At 43.5% G+C, this 21,425-nt stretch overlaps 1 protein-coding gene across 5 annotated transcripts in view; it reads left to right on the top strand.

Moving 5' to 3' along the window:
* LOC131196044 (proton-transporting V-type ATPase complex assembly regulator TMEM9-like) overlaps positions 1-20,843 on the top strand; it is a 32,500-nt gene extending 11,657 nt beyond the window's left edge. The window contains exons 1-8 of one of the 5 annotated variants that reach the window (XM_058178449.1): positions 8,190-8,294; positions 9,681-9,829; positions 10,504-10,606; positions 10,898-10,992; positions 14,893-14,984; positions 16,054-16,162; positions 17,195-17,317; positions 18,173-20,843. In XM_058178449.1, coding sequence (XP_058034432.1) covers positions 10,927-10,992; positions 14,893-14,984; positions 16,054-16,162; positions 17,195-17,317; positions 18,173-18,187 — 405 coding nt within the window. In that variant the 5' untranslated portion in view covers positions 8,190-8,294; positions 9,681-9,829; positions 10,504-10,606; positions 10,898-10,926 and the 3' untranslated portion in view covers positions 18,188-20,843. Of the gene's footprint in view, positions 1-8,079; positions 8,295-8,329; positions 8,381-9,680; positions 9,830-10,503; positions 10,607-10,897; positions 10,993-14,892; positions 14,985-16,053; positions 16,163-17,194; positions 17,318-18,172 lie in introns of those variants that run through there. The other 4 variants (XM_058178446.1, XM_058178445.1, XM_058178447.1 and 1 more) reach the window with 4 other exon arrangements.
* The last annotated feature ends 582 nt before the right edge of the window (positions 20,844-21,425 follow it).

Raw genomic sequence — 21,425 nt, 5'->3', positions numbered from 1 at the left:
TTCATGCTATTTTGAGATACAAGAAATTTGGAGACTATAGTTTAAAACTTCCCATAGAATTAATATAATTTAAAAACAAGTGTTAGCTCTTTTTTTCATGGTTCTAAATGTACTTATTTATATCCTGCAGATAGTAAATGTACCTGTTCATGATTCTTACTGTTAATGTAAAATATATTGAGATAATTACACCATCTGAAAGCAAAGCATTTATTTATTTATTTATTTATTTGTTCACACTTTTATACCGCCCTATCTCCCTAGGGACTCAGGGCGGTTTACAGCCATATAAAACATATATATGTACAGAATAAAACATTAATTTAAAAAACTTATTACACAAGGCCGAATGTTTAAAATAGAGATATAAATAATAAAACCCCATTAAAACCAAATTTAAACATTTAAAAATTTAAAAATTCTAGTCCAGTCCTGCGCAGTTAAATAGATGTGTCTTAAGCTCGCGGCGGAAGGTTCGAAGGTCAGGAAGTTGGCGAATTCCTGGGGGAAGCTCGTTCCAGAGGGTGGGGGCCCCCACAGAAAAGGCCCTTCCCCTGGGTGTCACCAGTCGGCACTGCCTGGCCGACGGTACCCTGAGGAGTCCCTCTCTGTGAGAGCGCACGGGTCGGTGAGAGGCATTCGGTGGCAGCAGACGGTCCCGTAAGTAGCCCGGCCCTATGCCATGGAGCGCTTTGAAGATCATTACAAAAACCTTGAAGCGCACCCGGAAGGCCACAGGCAGCCAGTGCAGTCTGCGCAGGAGAGGTGTTATGTGGGAGCCGCGAGGGGCTCCCTCTATCACCCGCGCAGCCGCATTCTGAACTACCTGGAGTCCCATGTAGAGAGCATTGCAGTAATCCAGACGAGATGTCATGAGAGCATGAGTGACCGTGCATAGGGCATCCCGGTCTAGAAAGGGGCGCAACTGGCGAACCAGGCGAACCTGGTAAAAAGCTCTCCTGGAGACGGCCGTCAAATGGTCTTCAAAAGACAGCCGTCCATCCAGGAGGACGCCCAGGTTGCGCACCCTCTCCATTGGGGCCAATGACTCGCCCCCAACAGTCAGCCGCGGCTGCAGCTGACTGTACCGGGATGCCGGCATCCACAGCCACTCCGTCTTGGAGGGATTGAGCTTGAGCTTGTTTCTCCCCATCCAGACCCGTACGGCTTCCACACACCGGGACAGCACTTCGATAGCTTCGTTGGGGTGGTCCGGTGTGGAAAAGTACACCTGAGTATCATCAGCGTACAGCTGGTACCTCACACAGAAACGACTGATGATCTCACCCAGCGGCTTCATGTAGATGTTGAACAAGAGGGGCGAGAAAATCGACCCCTGCGGCACCCCACAAGTGAGGCGTCTCGGGGCCGACCTCTGCCCCCCCGTCAACACCGTCTGCGACCGATCAGAGAGATAGGAGGAGAACCACCGATAAACGGTGTCTCCCACCCCCAATCCCTCCAACCGGTGCAGCAGGATACCATGGTCGATGGTATCAAAAGCCGCTGAGAGGTCTAATAGGACCAAGGCAGAGGAATAACCCCTATCCCTGGCCCTCCAGAGATCATCAACCGATGCGACCAAAGCCGTCTCAGTGCTGTATCCGGGCCGAAAGCCCGACTGGAACGGGTCTAGATAGACGGTTTCCTCCAGGTACTGGGGTAGCTGACATGCCACTACACTCTCTACAACCTTCGCCGCGAAGCGAAGGTTGGAGACCGGACGATAATTACCTAAAACAGCTGGGTCCAGGGAAGGCTTCTTGAGGAGAGGCCTCACCACCGCCTCTTTCAAGGCGGCCGGAAAGACCCCCTCCAACAAAGAAGCATTCGTAATCCCCTGGAGCCAGCCTCGTGATACCTCCTGTGCGGCCAGCACCAACCAGGAGAGGCACGGGTCCAGTAAACGTGGTGGCGTTCAACCTACCCAGCAACCTGTCCATGTCCTCGGGAGCCACAGGGTCAAACTCTCCCAAACAGTCTCAACAAGACGGCTCTCTGACATCCCGCCTGGATCTACCCAATTTTGGTCCAGGCCGTCCCGAAGCTGAACGATTTTGTCATATAGATAACCACTAAACTCCTCGGCACGTCCCTGCAACGGGTCATCCCGCTCCCCCTGTTGAAGGAGAGAGCGAGTCACCCGAAACAGGGCGGCCGGGCAGTTATCTGCCGACGCAATGAGGGAGGAGACGTAGCAACTGCGACTGCGGCTGACCTACTTGCCCTGCGAGATGCCCCTCTCTCGCGGGTTTGGCCCTCCAGATTATCGAGGGCCCACCTTGAGGACGGGCTTTGGAGTCCCGAGAGGTGGCATGCGAAAAATAGGAGGCTTAGGGGTTTTTTAATTAGTTGTTTTAATAGATTTTTTAAGGGGAGTTTTAATGGGGATTTTAAGGGTTGGGAGGGGAGGATTTGTGGTGGGGAGAGAACCCGTCGGGGAGGGATCCAGCCCCTGTGCTTGTTCGCGACATTGTTACATCTGGTCTGAAGGCAGGGGGGGAGGGTTCTGTTCCAGGACTAGAGGGCTGTCCAATCTGTACGGTAAGTGGGAGAGGCAGATATGGCGGAGGGGGGGGGCGTATCGAGTGTTGGGAGCACGTGCTCGATGTTTGACGGCGATCACGTGCTCCGGCCCCTCAGTCCCTACCCGTTCCTCAGGCGGCCATGATCCTCAGAGCCTGGATCTTCGGTTGATGTTATGTAATGCCCGGTCCGTGGCTAATAAAGCCCCCCTGATTTGCGATCTTATTCAGGGGGAGTCCGCGGACCTTATGGGCATTACGGAGACCTGGTTGGGTCCGGAGGGGGGGGTTCCCCTCGTTGAGCTGTGCCCTCCAGGTTTCCGAGCATTTCATCAGCCGAGGGCCCAAGGTAGGGGTGGGGGGTGGCGGTTGTCATTAAGGAAGATCTAGAACCGAGGGAGGCCACTGTTCCTCAGATTGCCGGTTGTGAATCCCTCTATGTGAGGTGGGGCCATAGGAATCAGTTGGGCTTGTTGATCGCGTACCTGGCTCCTTGCTGCGTGACCACAGCCCTGCCCGAGCTGTTGGAGGTACTTGCCTCTGTGGCGGTTGAGACCCCCAGACTTATAGTCATGGGGGATTTCAACTTGCCATCGGCTGGCTTGCTATCGACTGCAGCTCGGGAGTTCCAGGCTTCCATGACGGCCTTGGACCTGATTCGGGTAAATGATGGCCCCACGCACATGGGGGGAGGCACACTGGACCTGATTTATATCTCTGGTCAGTGGTTAAATGATCTGGAATTAAATGATTTAGTAACAGAACCGATGTCATGGTCCGATCATTTTCTCCTTCGACTAGACTTCCGAACCGCCATGCACCATCGCAGGGAGACGGAACCTATACGGTGGTTCCGTCCCAGGCGCCTGATGGACCCTGAGAGGTTCCGGACGGAGCTTGAGCCATTCCCTGAGGATCTGGCCCACGGCACGACTGAGGAACTAGTTGCGGCCTGGGAGCGGGCCGCGGCTGGGGCCTTGGACCGTGTCGTGCCTTTGCAACCTCTGACCCGGCGCAGATCTCGTTTGGCCCCTTGGTTCTCCGAGGGGCTGAGGGAGATGAAACGCCGGAGAAGATGTCTAGAGAGCACCTGGAGGTCCAGCCGTTCCGAAGCTGATCGGACACTAGTTAGGTCCTATTCTAGGACCTACCTAGTGGCAATGAGGGAGGCGAGGCGCTCATATGCCTCCACCCTCATTGCGTCGGCAGATAACCTCCCGGCCGCCCTGTTTCGGGTGACCCGCTCCCTCCTTCATCAGGAGGTGCGGGATGACCCGTTGCAGGGACGTGCTGAGGAGTTTAGTGGTTATCTATACGATAAAATCGCTCAGCTCCAGGATGGTCCGGACCGAAATTGGGATGATCCAAGCGAGGGAGAGGAGACACGTCTTGTTGAGTCCATTTGGGATGAGTTTGACCCTGTGGCTCCCGAGGACGTGGACAGGTTGTTGGGGAGACTTCACGCCACTACATGTTTACTGGACCCGTGTCCTTCCTGGCTGGTACTGGCCACTCAGGAGGTGACACGAGGCTGGCTCCAGGAGATTATTTGGTGGGAAGGGGTTTTCCCTGCCGCCTTGAAAGAGGCGGTGGTGAGACCCCTCCTCAAGAAGCCCTCCCTGGACCCAGCTATTTTGGGTAATTATCGTCCAGTCTCCAACCTTCGCTTTGTTGCAAAGGTTGTAAAGAGTGCTGTGGCGCGACAGCTACCCCAATACCTGGAAGAAGCCGTCTATCGAGACCCGTTCCAGTCCGGCTTCCGACCCGGGTACAGCACGGAGACAGCTTTGGTCGCATTGGTGGATGATCTCTGGAGGGCCAGGGACAGGGGCTATTCCTCTGCCCTGGTCCTATTAGATCTCTCAGCGGCTTTTGATACCATCGACCATGGTATCCTGCTGCGCCGGTTGGGGGGATTGGGAGTGGGAGGCACCGTGTATCGGTGGTTCTCCTCCTATCTCTCTGACCGGTCGCAGACGGTGTTGACAGGGGGGCAGAGGTCGACCGCGAGGGACCTCACTTGTGGGGTGCCGCAGGGGTCAATTCTCTCGCCCCTTCTGTTCAACCTCTATATGAAGCCGTTGGGTGAGATCATCAGTGGCTTTGGGGTGAGATACCAGCTGTACGCTGATGACACCCAGCTGTACTTCTCCACCCCAGGCCACCCCAATGAAGCTGTTGAAGTGCTGTCCCGGTGTGTGGAAGCCGTACGGGTCTGGATGGGGAGAAACAGGCTCAAGCTTAATCCCTCCAAGGGGGAGTGGCTGTGGATGCGGCCATCCCGATTCAGTCAGCTGCAGCCGCGGCTGACTGTTGGAGGCGAGTTATTGGCCCCAAAGGATAGGGTGCGCAACTTAGGTGTCCTCCTGGATGAACGGCTGTCGTTTGAAGATCATTTGACGGCCGTCTCCAGGGGGGCCTTCCACCAGGTTCGCCTGGTTCGGCAGTTGCGCCCCTTCCTTGATCGGGATGCCTTGTGCATGGTCACTCATGCGCTCGTTACCTCTCGCTTGGATTATTGTAATGCTCTCTACATGGGGCTCCCCTTGAAGTGCACTCGGAGGCTTCAGTTAGTCCAGAATGCAGCTGGTGATAGAAGGAGCTCCGCGTAGCTCCCATATAACACCGCTCCTGCGCAGACTGCACTGGCTACCTGTGGCCTTTCGAGTGCACTTTAAGGTGTTGGTTACTACCTTTAAAGCGCTCCATGGCTTAGGGCCTGGGTACTTACGGGACCGCCTGCTGTTACCACATGCCTCCCACCGACCCGTACGCTCTCACAGAGAGGGATTTCTCAGGGTGCCATCCGCCAAGCAATGTCGGCTGGCGGCCCCCAGGGGAAGGTCCTTCTCTGTGGGGGCTCCCACCCTCTGGAACGAACTTCCCCCGGGTTTACGCCAAATACCTGACCTTCGGACATTCCGTCGCGAACTGAAGACACATCTTTTTATTCGCGCGGGGCTGGCTTAAATTGATTTTAACAAATTTTTAAATTCTTAGAAATTAATTTTAAATGGGGTTTTTTAGCTTATTATATATTTTACTTCTCAGGCCAATTTTAAAATAAGTTTTTTAACTGCATTTTAAATTTGTATATTGTACCGTCTGTTTTATTCTTGCCTGTACACCGCCCTGAGTCCTTCGGGAGAAGGGCGGTATAGAAATCAAATAAATAAATAAATAAATAAATAAATTGCCACTAGGTAGGTCCTAGTATAGGACCTAACTAGTGTCCGATCAGCCTCCGAACGACTGGACCTCCAAGAACTTTCTAGGCGTCTTCTCCGGCGTTTCATCCCCCTCAGCTCCTCGGAGAACCAGGGAGCTGGTTGAGACCTACGCCGGGTCAGAGGCCGCAAAGGCACGACACAGTCTAAGGCCCCGCCGCGGTCCGTTCCCAAGCCGCGACAAGTTCCTCGGCCGTGCCGTGAGCCAGACCCTCAGGAAACGGCCCAAGCTCCGTCTGGAACCTCTCCGGGTCCATCAGGCGCCTGGGACGGAACCAACGTATTGGTTCCGTCTCCCTGTGGTGTTGAGTGGCGGTCAGAAAGTCCAGGCGAAGGAGGAAGTGATATGACCATGACAAAGGTTCGATGACTAAATCCCTCAAGTCCAGATCCTTCAACCACTGACCAGAGATGAAAATCAAATCCAGTGTGCCTCCCCCACTGTGAGTAGGCCATCAACTACTTGAGTCAGGTCCAAGGCCGTCATGGAAGCCGTGAACTCCCGAGCAACTGTCGATGACATGCCGGTCGATGGCAAGTTAAAGTCCCCCATGACTATAAATCTGGGGGTCTCCACCGCCACTCCAGCAAGCACCTCCAGGAGCTCGGGCAGGGCTGCTGTCACGCTGCAAGGAGCCAGGTACGTGACAAACAAGCCCATCTGACATCTATGACCCCACCTCACAAAGAGGGATTCACACCCGGCAATCTGAGGTACAGTGGTCTCCCTCGGCTCCAGACTCTCTCTAATCACAACCGCCACCCCGCCACCCCTACCCTGGGCCCTCGGCTGATGGAATGCTTGGAAACCCGGTTGGCACATTTGAACAAGGGGCACGCCCCCTTCTGTGCCTACCCAGGTCTCCGTGACGCCCATAAGGTCCGCGGCACCCCCCTGGATAAGATCATAAATTAGGGGGGTCTTATTGGCCAAGGACCGTGCGTTGCACAGCATCAGCCGAAGGCCCGGGCTCTGAGGGTCTTGACCATCCGGGAAACGGGAGAAGTCAGAGGGCTCGGGGTGCGTGATTGCCTGCAAACATCGAGCGCGCGCCCCCGTAGAACGATATGAGCCCCCATATGAAAGCATGCCTTGCTTTCAGCAGCTTTTCTTTTAAATCAATTTTTTATTTTCTTTTTTAAAAATAATTTTATTCCTAAACATTTTTGAATGCAGTGTATTGTTAGAGTATACCATTTACAAGAGAAAAAAAGGCCAAATAGAAAAGTTATTAACACATGAACTAATAACAGCAATAATAATATAATAACACTTGTACTGAGAATAAAAGTAATAATATAACCAAATAATTTTAACTAAGTTTCTTTTTATATTGGCTTATTTACATTTTTTGTTAATTATGAATATTGTAGTTATAAACCATCTCTATTGTTAATACAAACATTCAGTCTTTCTTCATCTAATTTCTACCTCTTGTCTCTAACAGCTCATAAAATCTATTCCATATCAAATAATATTCTGTGTATTCTTTATCTTTTATTTTTAAAGTTATATCCATTTCAGCACAGTCTAACGTTTTTTGAATTACTTCTTAATCTGGTGGGGTGTTCTCATTTTAGCTTCTCCTTTCACACTGCTATTAATTTGGACAATGCTTTTTTTTTATCCTGCCTTTATACTTTTTATAAGTAACCGAAGGTGGTGAACATGCTGTTTTCCACACAAGTCTTATGACTTGAGTTGGACTGAAAAAAAAGTCACTGACTCAAAATCACCCAGCTGGCTTCCACACCGGAGGCTGGACTCTGGAGAGCAGGACCAGAATCAAATGGGTTGAAATTTTATTGGTGAAATTCAAATTTGATATTGGAAGGTATTTATTAGATTTCTTTTTTATTAAAAAAAACTTTTATTACTTTTATAAGTAACTCAGAGCGGCGAACATAGTACCCCTTGGTAAGGAATACTAAAACAACCCAAATTCCAAGGAAATCTTCACAAGGAATAAGAAGCTAGCACTGAAGTTACTGCATTCACCGACCGTTTCAGTATCCTTGTAGCTTTCCAAATACGTTACAAGGCATCGCGTATTAAGCCAGCAGCAACCGGCAAAATTGGATATCACGGCAGGAGCAGAATATCAGAATAAGATCAGATTTACAGAGTTAGAAGGGACCTTGGAGGTCTTCTAGTCCAGCCCACTGCTCGAGCAGGAGACTTTACCATTCCGGACAAAAGGCTGTCCAATGCCGCCTTGAAAAACCATCAGCGAAGGCTACGCGGCCTTTTCGTCTCCTGCTTTAAACGTTTTGTCGCCCAACCTGGAATCCAAAGAGCGCAGCAGTTTGACTGAACGTTCTAAAATTATTAATAGTCCCTTAAATCGCGGCAGCGGCTCTGGTTGGTTTGTAGCAACGTCTACTATGGTGATGTCAGCAGGAAATCACAGCGAGAGGCGGACCCGACCGTTTCTAGGAGCCGGCGCTGCTTGGTGAGTCTCTTGTTCCGTCGCCAATAGGATAAACCCCGATGGTGGATGGGGGAAAACGGGGAGCAGTTTCCATAGCAACCTGTTGTACGGTAAGTGTAGCGAAGCTTGGAGAAGCCCATCTCTGCCCGTGGTCTACGGTTCGTGTCCTGAAAAATGGTATGGTTTGAAACGAAAGGTAGGTACGCTAGTAGCTATGAACTGCTGCCGTTCCTTCAGGGGTTGAGGCAACAGGCACCCTTATTTAATCAGGGGTGTTTCTCATCATGACTGACCTATATACAAACTCTTCACCTTTTCGTTTACATTTTTAAAAAAATCCATATTCTGCGTAATGAAGAAAAAGTCCGTGCAGACATATCACATGCACACTTTTTTGGGAAATGAATCATTTCCCATACTTGATTCTTTTTATTTTTTGATTCATACTTGATACTTCTTAAATACTTTTTTTTTGTACTTTTTCTCCCCCCCTGAGCAGGGGAAATGCCTCCTCTTCATCTTCCTTCCCTTTAAATTTGGGTATTCTACATCACAAAGAGGTAACAGTGTAAACTTTAGCAAATGCTTAAGAAAAATGCTTTAGTGAAGAAGTAAGGCAGGAATAAGAATCAGGCAGAACACACAAGGAATACATAGTCTTTCTTTACAGTATATGCTTTGGGATGGGTGGGGGTAGAAATCATAAGAGTGGTAAAATGGGGTTTGAGAGGAGTCTGTTCATGGATGCTGCAGTCCAGTAGTGAAATCCAAATTTTTTTACTACTGGTTCTGTGGGCGTGGTGTGGCTTGGTTTGGTGGGTGTGGCAGGGAAGGATACTGCAAAATTTCCATTCCCTCCCCACTGCAGGGGAAGGATACTGCAAAATCCCCATTCCCTCCCCACACCTGGGGGAAGGATATTGCAAAATTTCCATTCCCATTCCACTCTGGGGCCAGCCAGAGGTGATATTTGCTGGTTTTCCAAACTACTCAAAATTTCCCCTAACGGTTCTCCAGAAACTGTCAGAACCTGCTGGATTTCACCCCTGCTGCAGTCCCAGCACATGGTCACCCAGTTTCTCCAGCACCTCTAAGAAATGATAAGAATAGGTATATCTCTTCAGTCTCTATATAGACCCATCTCTTCTCTTCAATCCAAGCTTGACCTCAAACACAGATTCAAGTTTTGGCTGAAGATGATGTCATTTCCAAATCAATAACTCCATTAGGAAAGCTTTTGCAGCTTATGTTGTGTGGTTATTACATAATTAATTTCCAGTTTGCTGGCTTGGTGAATAGAAGTAGAAATTGAAATGCAATTAATATTATCTACTTAAACTAAAGATTCATGGAATAACATACAATCTATCCCAGCAGAGTTTATTGGGTCCCAAGAAAGTTTTCTTATAAATCTATGGATGTTTTTCCCTGGATCCCCAGATCATAAACTGCAAGCAACCTGAGATGTCACAAATCTGTTTGTTGTTTTTAAACAGGCTGGGAAACCATCTCAAGCCTAAAGCATTGGGAAGTTGCAGAGCAGTCCCAATAAAGCAAAGAAATAAAGCTTCATGAATAGAACAGGCAAAGTACCCATGCTTGGAGTGGTCTAATAGTTGAAATATTCAATTCACATTCCTTGCAGGTGATGGAAGAGTTTTGTGGTCTTTTTAATGTGATTTGACTGGCTTTTCTCTGTCCAGCTGTTTGATTGTTTGCTGCCTAAAAGCTGAAACTTTCCAAAATATATGTAAAAGTGAAGAGCATCTAAGATAGATGTTGTAGATAGCATATGTAAGAACAAGTATCTTGGTGAGAATACTTTTGTTTTCAATATTTCCATAAAATGGAATTTGGAGGAGGCTCATTTTACACAAACATTTCTTAGTGAATGATGATCTAATCTAACTGATTAATAGCTCCTTTTATTTTATTTACATTCAGATAGACAGCTGCAGGGATCTTGAGCTTGCTTTTTAAGTAAGACGGACCACTAATTAACTTTGGTTCTACCAATAAAAGCAGCTACTTTGAAGAACTAATACATATTTTGTTTCCTATAATTGTAATTTGTATTGCTGCACAGTTCATCTGCTATTAAAGTCATAAGATAAAGATGCATTTTAAACAGTGTAGTCTAAAGGTTACAAATGCATCTTTATCTTATGACTTTAATAGCAGATGAACTGTGCAGCAGTGCAAATTACAATGGGGAAATGGGTTACAACGTGACCTCCATTTTAATTAAAAGAACATGAAATTTGAAATAATAAAATTGTGATCTTTCCTGTATACTGATTTTTTTCTTAATGTTATTAGATTATTTGCTGTACCTGAAAGCCGCACCTGAAAAACTATACATCTTTTGCAGACAAACCAAAAATCTAAACTAGTTGCAGAATAGCACAAGGTGGAAGATCTGGTAAGATGATAAAATGCAATGAGCTATATTTAAAACCTAACTCAAGATTGTTTCTAGTCAAACTGTCTCCTCTGCCAAAGGAATTGGAAAAGACTGATTTTGTCTTCTCTTCCATGCATACTGCAAGTTCTTGGCTTTTGATATGCTGCTTCAGGTTTTCAGGCCCTAAAAGGAGAAGGTATTGTCAAAATTACACATATGCTGAGGAAACCAGTTTGTCATAGCAGACGAGTTGTGATCTCTAAATGTCTATAATTTTATAAAGAATTGGGTTTTTCCTTTGCCCTCCAGGTAATGTTCATTTACACGTCTGAGAAATCATGACATCGGTGTCACTTGCAGCCATTTTTTGGTGTATCCTAATACCATCGTTCGAGACCAGCAAGGTGAGGGAGGACAATAGGGAGAAAAACTGATTATGTTAATGTTTATTATTTGCTTTTGGATTAATGTAATGGTCATGTCTACCTATGTCACTATAGCATTATATGAAGCCAAGCCAACATAGCTCAGTTCAAGCATTTCACTAAATTATGGTTTATTTTTAATATAATTTGTTGATAACAATAGCTATTAGACTTCTGCTACTATGTGCAATTCAGTTATAATAGATATGCAGAAATTCCCATTATGCTATTCCTTTTTTGGGCAACAGTGTTATATAGAGTAGGGAAAAAAGTAAGAAACAGCAAGCCAAAGAAATTAAAGGCATAAGGTTAAAAAAGGGAAAAGGAGTCATAGCTAAAATTAGTTCATATACCGTATTTTTCAGAGTATAAGATGCACTCCCCCCCCCCCGAGGGTGGAAATACACTGAATACAGCCATTTTTGGCCTCCTGAAGCCCTGCTTGTCCCATTTTTGTGAAAAATGGGCCTGTTCTTCGCAAAAACAGGGTGCACAGAAGGTTTGGGAGACCTGCAGAGTGCTCCTGGGGGCTGGTGAGGGCAAAACCACCCGGTTTTTGTGAAAAATGAGCCCATTTTTTTGCAAAAACTGGGGTGCTTTTGCCCTCTCCCAGCCCCCAGGAGCACTCTGCAAGCCTCCGAAACCCTCTGTGTGCCCCATTTTTTGCCTGTTTTTTGCAAAAATGGGGGTGTTTTTACCCTCCTCCAGCCCTCAGGAGCACTCTGCAAGCCTCCCAAACCGTCTGCATGCCCCTTTTTTGCAGAAGCGGGCAAAAAATCATTTTTGCGAAAAATGGGGCATGCAGAGGGTTTGGGAGGCCTACAGAGTACTCCTGGGGGCCGGAAACAGCAACCCCCTTTTTTTTTTCTTACTTACCTCTTTGAAATCTTGGTGCGTCTTATAAACCGGTGCGTCTTACCAAAAAATACGGTATTTCTATTTGTGCAAGCGATCCTTTGTTCCACCATATCTACCGTATATACTCGAATATAAGCCGATCCGAGTATAAGCCGAGGTCCCCAATTTTACCCCAAAAAACTGGGGTAAACTGGGGACTCGAGTATAAGCCGAGGGAGGGAAATGAGGCAGCTACCGGTCAAGGAAAGCCTCCCTCCCTCAGCCGAGAAGGCTGGCGGCTCCCCCGCCCCGCCCTCTCACTGCACCGGCAGGGCTTCCCCGCGCTAATGCAAAAGCCCGCCAAGTTTGCACCATCCGGTATAATGTGAAAAAAAGAAGAAAAAAAAAAACCTCGAGTATAAGCCGTATATACTCGAGTATAAGCCGAGGGGACGTTTTTCAGCACAAAAAACATGCTGAAAAACTCGGCTTATACTCGAGTATATACGGTATTCACCACTTCCTTTTTTATTCCATAAACTTTTCACCTCTTTCTTTTTAAGAATGTCATCAAACCCATCCAGCATTATTTCCTTATATCCCCTTACTCTCGACCTGTTCAATAATCCCTGACATACTTGTTTTGTAATTTGATCATCTACTCTCTCTACATGATCAACGCCCCTTAGAATGCTTAAATTGATTTCATGTCTGTAATTCTCTTTTGTATTACGTTCATGTTCATTTAGCAGCCGTTCACTTTTTCTCCCATCTCTTCTTGTTTTACCACACACACAGTAAAAACAATTCCGGTTTTAAATCAATATGTTGTTGGGTTATTTCTTCTAACCAACCCTTTATTTTCTCCCAATAGTTTTTGGCTTCTGGGCATGTCCACCACATATGATAATACGATCCTGGTAACTGATGACATCTCTAACATTTAGCTGATTTGTCTTTAAACATTTTCGCCAGTTTCTCAGGTGGCATATGCCATCTATAAAACATTTTATATTGATTTTCTTTGTAACACTGATTCTATTTACTGTTGTTTCTCTTAACATATCCAATTCTCATATAACAAAGTATGGACAAGCACTCTGTTTTATATAGCCTTTTTTGGTTCTTTCAAAACAACATTCATTTCTTACAACAGACCAACGGTGAAATCCGCTGGATCTATCCGGCTCACGTGAGCCGGTAGGGCTGGCAGCGGAAGACTGCCCACCCACCGGGATGTTATTACATCCTGTTTTTGACTCTCTGCGCATGCGTGTGCTCACATGTGCTCACATTTCCGATCTGGTAGCAAAGATAAGTGCATTTCACCGCTGCAACAGACCTGAAATCATCACTATATTTGATCAGCATTGATGCTTATCAGTTCGTTTTCTCATCTTTAGTAAATGTTTTACAGAAGAACCCAAATTCATTAGCTGCTCTTAATACTTGCTATCATGTTTTCCCCAAAATAAGACCCAACCAAAAAATAAGACCCAGCATGATTTTTCAGGATGCTTACAATATAAGCCCTACCCCAAAAATAAGACCCAACCAAAAAATAAGACCCAGCATGATTTTTCAGGATGCTTACAATATAAGCCCTACCCCAAAAATAAGTCCAAATTAAGATTGTCAGCCCCCGGTGGGCATGGCCAACACATGAGGCGGCAAGCAAATGGGGTCCGACTGTATCTGGAAGTTGCTGCAGCCTGACGGCTGGTGCACTCTTGGGCTGCGCAGCCCACACAGCACAGGTCCCAATCACATGCAGCAGCAGGCAGAGGCAGAGACACAGGGGAGAGGCATGTGATCCAGCCTGCCAGATGTGCCGCATGGCCACCTGTCCCGTTGCGGCTGCGGGCAAGCAAAGACAGACATTGGGAGACAGGGGATGGGCAGCTGTGTGGCTGGCACACTCTGGGGCTGTGCAGCCTGTGCAGCACAGGTGAGTCCAAGTGTTGTGACCACCGAACCAGCCCTCCAAGCAGCAGGCAGAGGCAGAGGCATGGGAGAGAGGCATGCAGTCCGTCCCGCCATCCCGTCTTTGCTTACCTGAAACCGCAATGGGGTAGGTGGCTGCGCAGCATGTCCAGCGGGCCAGATCGCATGCCTTCCCCCACATGCCTCTGCCTCCACCTGCTTCTTCGAGGCCAGCCTGGCGGTCACAGCACTTGGACTTACCTGCAATGTGCAAGTTGTGCAGCCCCAGAGTACGCCAGCCAATGGCCTGCCGGGCTGCAACTGCTGCCAGACACAGTCAGACTCCACATACTCACTGCCTCCAGTGCACGCGCCAGGGAGTAGGGTGCCCAGTTGGGGTAGGCTACGCCAGGGCAGCACAAGCCAGTCCCTCTCCATCTCCAGTACCATGTTTTTCTGAAAATAAATCCTAATGCATCTTTTGGAGCCAAAAACATAGTGTAAGTCGCCCTGAGTCTTCGGAGAAGGGCGGGATATAAATGCAAATTAAAAAAAAAAAAAAGACCCGATCTTATTTTGGGGGAAACATGGTATCTTCATATTACTTGCAATCTTTCACTTTTTTCCCCCTTGAAGAACAGTATTATCTCAGCCTTTCATATATACAATTTCAAATCCAAGCTCTTTAGCCAACCACAGCAATACAAAAGTGCACATATATTCATGATCCTAATCATCCCATTTCTAATAATAACAAACTTTCCTAATCTATTCTTCCATAACTATATTAAACAATTAAGGGGATTTCATGCATGTATCCTTGTTTTATTATCTCTTCAGTGTTTAATCATTCACAAAAAGTATTCTATTTATTCTCCCATAGGTTTTAATTCCATTATATGCCAGTCTTACCGTCCTCAGCAACTAATATTCAATTTTATATGTTATTAAAGTAAAACTTGGCAGCTGCAATAGCTATGATGTAGATCAAGAAGATCTTAAGGGTTACAGGTTCTTCAGCAGGGTATGAAGTGACTGGGAAGAATGTTTTTAATTACTTTACTTTGAAATGCGGCAAACAATTGGTCACACACTGGTTCTCTTATTTTTCTCCTATAGCAATTTGTAGCCAATGGCTGCTACTGTGTCTGCCCACCATATCAGAATTTAAGTGGAATGATTTTCTGGAAACAACTATTTCAGGATGATTGGTGAGACAAATTTCAAATGTCATAGAATGTCTGCAAGATGTGATTGTTCTAAAATAGCTGATTTTAAAACAGCTCTTCAGTATAGGAAGTCAGTTCAGTGAATGAACTAAAGAAGCATACTTTCTGTTTACATTGGATACTTTTACCTTGTGCATTTTATCTATTTATGTGTGGTCATTATTGATCAAGGGAATAATAGTCCCAAAATTAGGGTTTTTCCAAGAGATTCATGTTTGATATTTTATTTTATTTTATTTTTCATTTATTGGATTTATAGGATACCCCAGTCACGAATGACTCAGACTGTGAAGAGAAATATGCTAGAAAAGGCCACATTTTTTACATCTATAATTACTTTCTGTTGTCTCCCTAACAACATTTTCAAAGCTTTGATGGAAGTTGTAATGTTTTTGGTAGGAATCAAAAGCTGAATGCCAGTGTCTTTGTTAGCTTAGTAAGCTGCTGGAAGATGAAATTCTGCAGTTCTGGGAATACTTTGAAGTTGTTATATAAGAATTATTGTCATATTGAAAAAAATAGGTTCAGAAACATTTTCATATGAAAAGTGACTCAATCAAATATTCTTGCTCTATAGATATTGGCCTAAAATCAAACAGTCCAAATAAGCCAAGAGGTCCATGAATTTTTTAAAATGGATAGATTCTCTCCTTTTATTCACTACATGCAGCAATTAAATATAGAATTTTTCAATTGATGTTTTCTGTTTCATTTAAACTTAGAAACTAATTATAATTTGGAGCAAATTAGTCTCTTAAATCAACTTGAGACCATGGGTTAAGACCGTTATTTGATATGAACCGGTTAATCAAAATTTTCCAGATTTAATTAAATATGTTTAATTGATGTAATGAGTGGAGAAAATAATGGTAAATGATTGGATAAAGGGTTCGTGTATATCTTAGCTTATTAAACCAATATATGATCATTTATAAACAGTCAGTATGTCCAGCTAAACGTTACATTAAACTCAATACCCTCTGGAACAGGTGGACTTCTGTAGGATAGATTTTTGATGGTTGTTGTTGCTTCTGGTTTCTCAAAATTGCAGTAATTGCCTGTATACAGTGGAACCGATGCCAGTGCCAAGACATGACGTTGAGGCATATTGCTTGCTGTGTGATTGCAAGTTTGTGGAAAGAAAGAATACTGCCACTAAGGTAATCCTCATCATTTTCCTCTCAGTTTTGGAGCTATTTTACTCTTCAAAGTCTTTTCAATGGTAGTTAAGCACCATAAACCTGATGCCTATACCAAGTATAAGACTAGCTTTCTCTGTCTTCTTTCCTCAACTTTTACCCTCAGAAAGATGCTATAGGGCACTGCACACCAAAACAACTAGACACAAGGACAGGTTTTTCTCAAATGCCATCACTCTGCTTAACAATTAATTCTGACAACACTGTCAAATAATTTACTAAGACTAATAATTTACTAATTTACTTTACTAAGTATGTATTTCTTCCCACTTATTACTATAACCATGTTGCTTGTATCTTTCAATTATTTTGTTTTTATTTGTTTCCTAGTACGATTTGATAACTTATTAGTAGCCTTGACTATCACTAAGTGTTGTATCTTTTTATTCTTGAGGAATGTATTTTATTCTCCTTATGTACACTGAGAGCATATACACCTAAGACAAATTCTTTGTGTGTCCAATCACACATGGCCAATAAAGAATTCTATTCTATTCTATTCAATGTATAGAACTAGGAATTTTGACAGATTTCAATTGTCAAGGAAACTAAGAGATTCTGAAAATACAGTCACAAGGAAATTAGCACTATGACATTGAGGCAAGAGTGTCTACTGTGGTATTTCTCAAGACATAGATCTTGTAGTTAAAACCACAGATGTTGTTGCTTGAGAGTTAACTTCTCTACAAAAGCAAGTACATGCACTGGGGGACTCATCTTATGTTTTCGTTTTGGATTGTTTCACTCGGCTAGGAAAACTGTCATTTTCTTCATCCTTTCCTAATCTGAAGCCCTTGAACAATGCAGAATTCTGAGCCTGCAGATTGTTCCCCAAAGATTGGGGAAACCAACCTGATACTTTTGTCCATACTTTGATCTTCTCTTTCTAGCAGTGCTGATTTCCCTTTTTGCAATATAGATGTTGACGCCTTGCTTAAAACATTTTCTTTTATCCAGTATGTTTGATGATATTTCACTTCTCTGTTCATGCAGATCATCCTTATTGTTTCCCTCTCAGTGTTTGGAGCTATTTTACTCTTCAAAGTCCTTTCAGTGGTAGTTAAGCACTTCAACCATAAACCTGATGCCTATACCAAGCCCCTGCACAATGAAGAGGTGTGTTTGATGCTTTTTAAACAGGTTTTGTTTTCATTCAGACTGTCTGAATCTGGTGTCTACCATACATTTGTTCCTATACTGCCTCGTTCAGTTGATTGGGGGAATTAAAAGTTAGTAAATTTGAAAAACCTCAGAACCTTGTAGAAGGTTCATCTTGGCAGCAATCAGGCTGTTAAATGTATGTGTTCAGACCAGTAATTGGTATTTAGAAATCTGCATGTATCCTTATTCACTTATTCACATAAAGTTTTCTGTATTCATAGAATCCTTCCCACGCACAGAGGACATCTTGTTCACTGTGCAACCCTTTCCCTCTAGATATTCTTCAACCCAATGCATGCACAAATTCATCCTTTCCAGACAACATAATGCCTCAGGAAGATTTAAGATATGTCTTAAAATCTGTGTCTATAATCAGCACTCCAAACTAATATTTTCAAGCTGAAACACTGCAGATAAGTTGGGACTACAGCTTTCTAAAGTTTGGAGGTGACTGGGTTAGAGAAGACAGCTTTAAACAATTAGCGAATGCAAGATTTCATTCTAGATTGTGGATTACATCTTTGAAGTTCACACACATTAAATATAAGCACCTTTTGCTTGTTTTAATAGACAGTAGCCATTCTTAATGGTCTGAAGAATGCTACACTATTACCACTGCTTGAAAATGTTTTCTCTTGTTAATGATCAGTAACTTAATTTAATCTTGGTATTCATAGTGTGCATATGCTTATATTTGTTCATTCTGTTTTAAGAGTAATTGATGTGTCTCTGTAGTCCAAGGTGAAGCATTTTTACTATGCATGTGAAATGCACTTTTTTTTGGTGATGTTTCTTCTTCTATTACTGCAGGATCCCCACGCTTGATCTCCCTATTCCACCTAAGAGAATATGCTGCATTTGAAGCAAGCTACTAATTGTACACTGCATTGATGAGGACTGCCATTTGCTTTATTTGTTGCTGTCAAGAAAATAATAACTGTGGGATAACTATCTGACTTCCAAAGTGAGAAACAATTGACACTTAATTTGGGTTCTATAATCTGCCAAGCATTGGTCTGGTTTGGTGATAAAAATGTGGCATGCATTTATTCATTGTTGCTTACAAACCTGTGGCTTAGCTTTTAGCTCCAGCTAAATGTATTATTAGGGGGACACGGCGGCTCAGCGGGTAAGATGCTGAGCTTGTCGATTGAAAGTTCAGCAGTTCGAATCCCTAGTGCCGCGTAACAGTGTGAGCTCCTGTTACTTGTCCCAGCTTCTTCCAACCTAGCAGTTCGAAAGCACATAAAAAATGCAAATAGAAAAATAGGGACCAGCTTGGTGGGAAGGTAACAGTGTTCCATGTGCCTTTGGCGTTTAGTCATGCTGGCCACATGACCACGGAGATGTCTTCGGACAGCGCTGGCTCTTCAGCCTTGAAACGGAGATGAGCACCGCCCCCTAGAGTCGGGAACGACTAGCATGTATGTGTGAGGGGAACCTTTACCTTTTTTAAATGTATTATTAATGGAACAAAAACACTAACATCCTTTTCATTCCATTGACTGCCAATATATGATCTTTCACTCTTGCAAAATACTTACAGAGAAGTGGGTTGGATTCTGTCTTTAAAACGCTGGTTTGAAAAGTTGGCACCAAAGACAAAAATGTAATAAGGGAAATTAATTTAGCAAAAAGGAGTTACTGCATTTGGCTTATAAATTCTTACAGATTTTCCCTTCAATGATTTTTTTTCAGGATAGTTAACTTTACACCAAAGAAATATGGACAGATTTTCTAGCACCGTCATAGTGAAGATGCTTAACCCATTACAAGAATGATTCTGGATGAGCTCCATGCTTCCTAATCTCCTTAAGGGACCAAACCAAGAGGCTTGTGGATGTCTCTTCCACATGCAGATTTTTAAACAGTCAAGTGGTTATACAGAATACAGATTCTTGTATTTTTTTCTGGATTCACTGGATTATTTAATGCAAAGGAAATTGCCCTTCTACATGTGGCAGTCTATCCCAGTATGCAAAATTGAATTCCACTATCAAAGGACATTTAGAAAAATACAGCCTTACATTTCATTATTGTCCCAAGAAGTGCCATGCAGCAGGCATCTTTTAAAATAAAATTTAAGTTGGCTTAAAAGAAAATTTCCTGTATGATATTGGATTTTTCCCTTGGCCAACATGATTACAATTACTTATTTTATTCTAATTTTACAATAATCTTGCCCAGTTATATGGAACCTGTAGCAATCATACCTAAGTCAACAATTAAGGAAAAATAGCATTAACAGTATGTAACTGAAATGTAATGTTGTAATGGTCTCTCAGTGCCTACTACCAAAAGATCTTGGAGGATGGACAGTATTTTTTCTGCATACATAATAATAATAATAATAATAATAATAATAATAATAATAATAATAATAATAATAATAATAATAATAATATCAGTGTTAGAAGGGACCTTGGAGGTCTACCCCCCTGCCAAGGCAGGAAACCCTAACCATTTCAGACAAATGGCTATCCAACATTTTCTTAAAAATTTCCAGTATTAAGCAAACTACTTTATCTCTCTTGAAGTATCTCTGGCAGACTGTATCTAATCTTTGTTGCTATGTAGTATCTTTTCATTAAACACAGAAAGTTAGTATAAAATGTCAGGTATCATTCAATACTTTTTTTTTCAGAAGGAGATATCATGCAAAGGTTTGGAGAATATGTAGAAATGTGGGGGGGGGGATCCTAAAATATATGTTAGGCATACTATATCTGGGCTATAAAAATCCAAATGACCACTTATGGGCAGATGGCCACTTATGGGTATCCATATGGTCCAGCGATGTCTAAAATACAGTATGCACATTATATCATCAGCCAGTTACTAAGCATGCATCTGCGAAAAATGTTATGCTTATTTACATGAAAGTATGTGGTGAGGCATCTGATTTTATGTACTGAAAATATTTACAAGCTATTCTTTTTAATTCAGATATTCAGTGTGATGTACAAAAAAGAAGTAACGGGGAAAAAGTTGTAAGATGTCAACAATAAAATATGATAAAATCACTAAAATGAATCGTGTTGTTAATATTAATACAGTATTGGCAATAATTCCAAATATTTATAGTACATTTTGTAAACTATTGGCTTTTGATTAGCCACTTATATGGCAGAAATATAGGAAGCCATCAAAATGTATGATTCAGGTATTAGCTTAACACTGTCCTGCTAGAAACTGAAACTCAAACTGCTAGAGCTGAAACTCATGCAGTAATAACAATGGCCATGCTAGTATGAGATGAACTAAGGTGCCATCTGGAGGAAAGCAGATGGAAAACTTTTTTTACAACAGTGATTGGTATTGACTTGTCAGTATTTCAGGCAAGAATTTCTGCAACTTTCCTAGAGATTTGGGGGATTGAACCTGAGACAACTTTATGAACAGATAACATTTAACACCCCACTGCTAATGAAGAGAAATTAATATCTTATAATATGGGGGAAAAGATTTTCCATAAAATACCTACTGTTTCCATTCCTAACTTCAGTCATTGCCCCTTCAGTCTTTGTAATTATTTCCTCTTTCTTTCTTTCTTTCTTTCTTTCTTTCTTTCTTTTTCTGGACACAACTTTTGCTGAAGAATGAACAAAAATAACTGGCTTTCTAATTTTTCCATCTTCACTGATTTTTTAAAAATCTTTTTTTTAGAAGATCATGACCTTTTTGCTGTTATTAATTACCCTTAAATTCAGGTTATTTGAACGTTAGCTTTCCTGATACTATCCCTGCAATTCAGGGTTACCTGTATACATTCTTCCCTGAAACCATGTTTTTTATTGTTTTTTATTTGCATTTATATCCCGCCCTTCTCCGAAGACTCAGGGCGGCTTACACTATGTTAGCAATAGTTTTCATTCTATTTGTATATTTATATACAAAGTCAACTTATTGCCCCCAACAATCTGGGTCCTCATTTTACCTACCTTATAAAGGATGGAAGGCTGAGTCAACCTTGGGCCTGGTGGGGCTTGAACCTGCAATAATTGCAAGCAGCTGCTGTTAATAACAGACTGTCTTACCAGCCTGAGTCACAGAGGCCCTTTTC

The sequence above is a fragment of the Ahaetulla prasina genome, chromosome 3, assembly GCF_028640845.1.
Source record: "Ahaetulla prasina isolate Xishuangbanna chromosome 3, ASM2864084v1, whole genome shotgun sequence".
In the NCBI taxonomy this organism is placed as follows: domain Eukaryota; kingdom Metazoa; phylum Chordata; class Lepidosauria; order Squamata; family Colubridae; genus Ahaetulla; species Ahaetulla prasina.
Note: the sequence above shows the minus strand (reverse complement) of the source record. Positions and strands in the feature narration are given on the sequence as shown.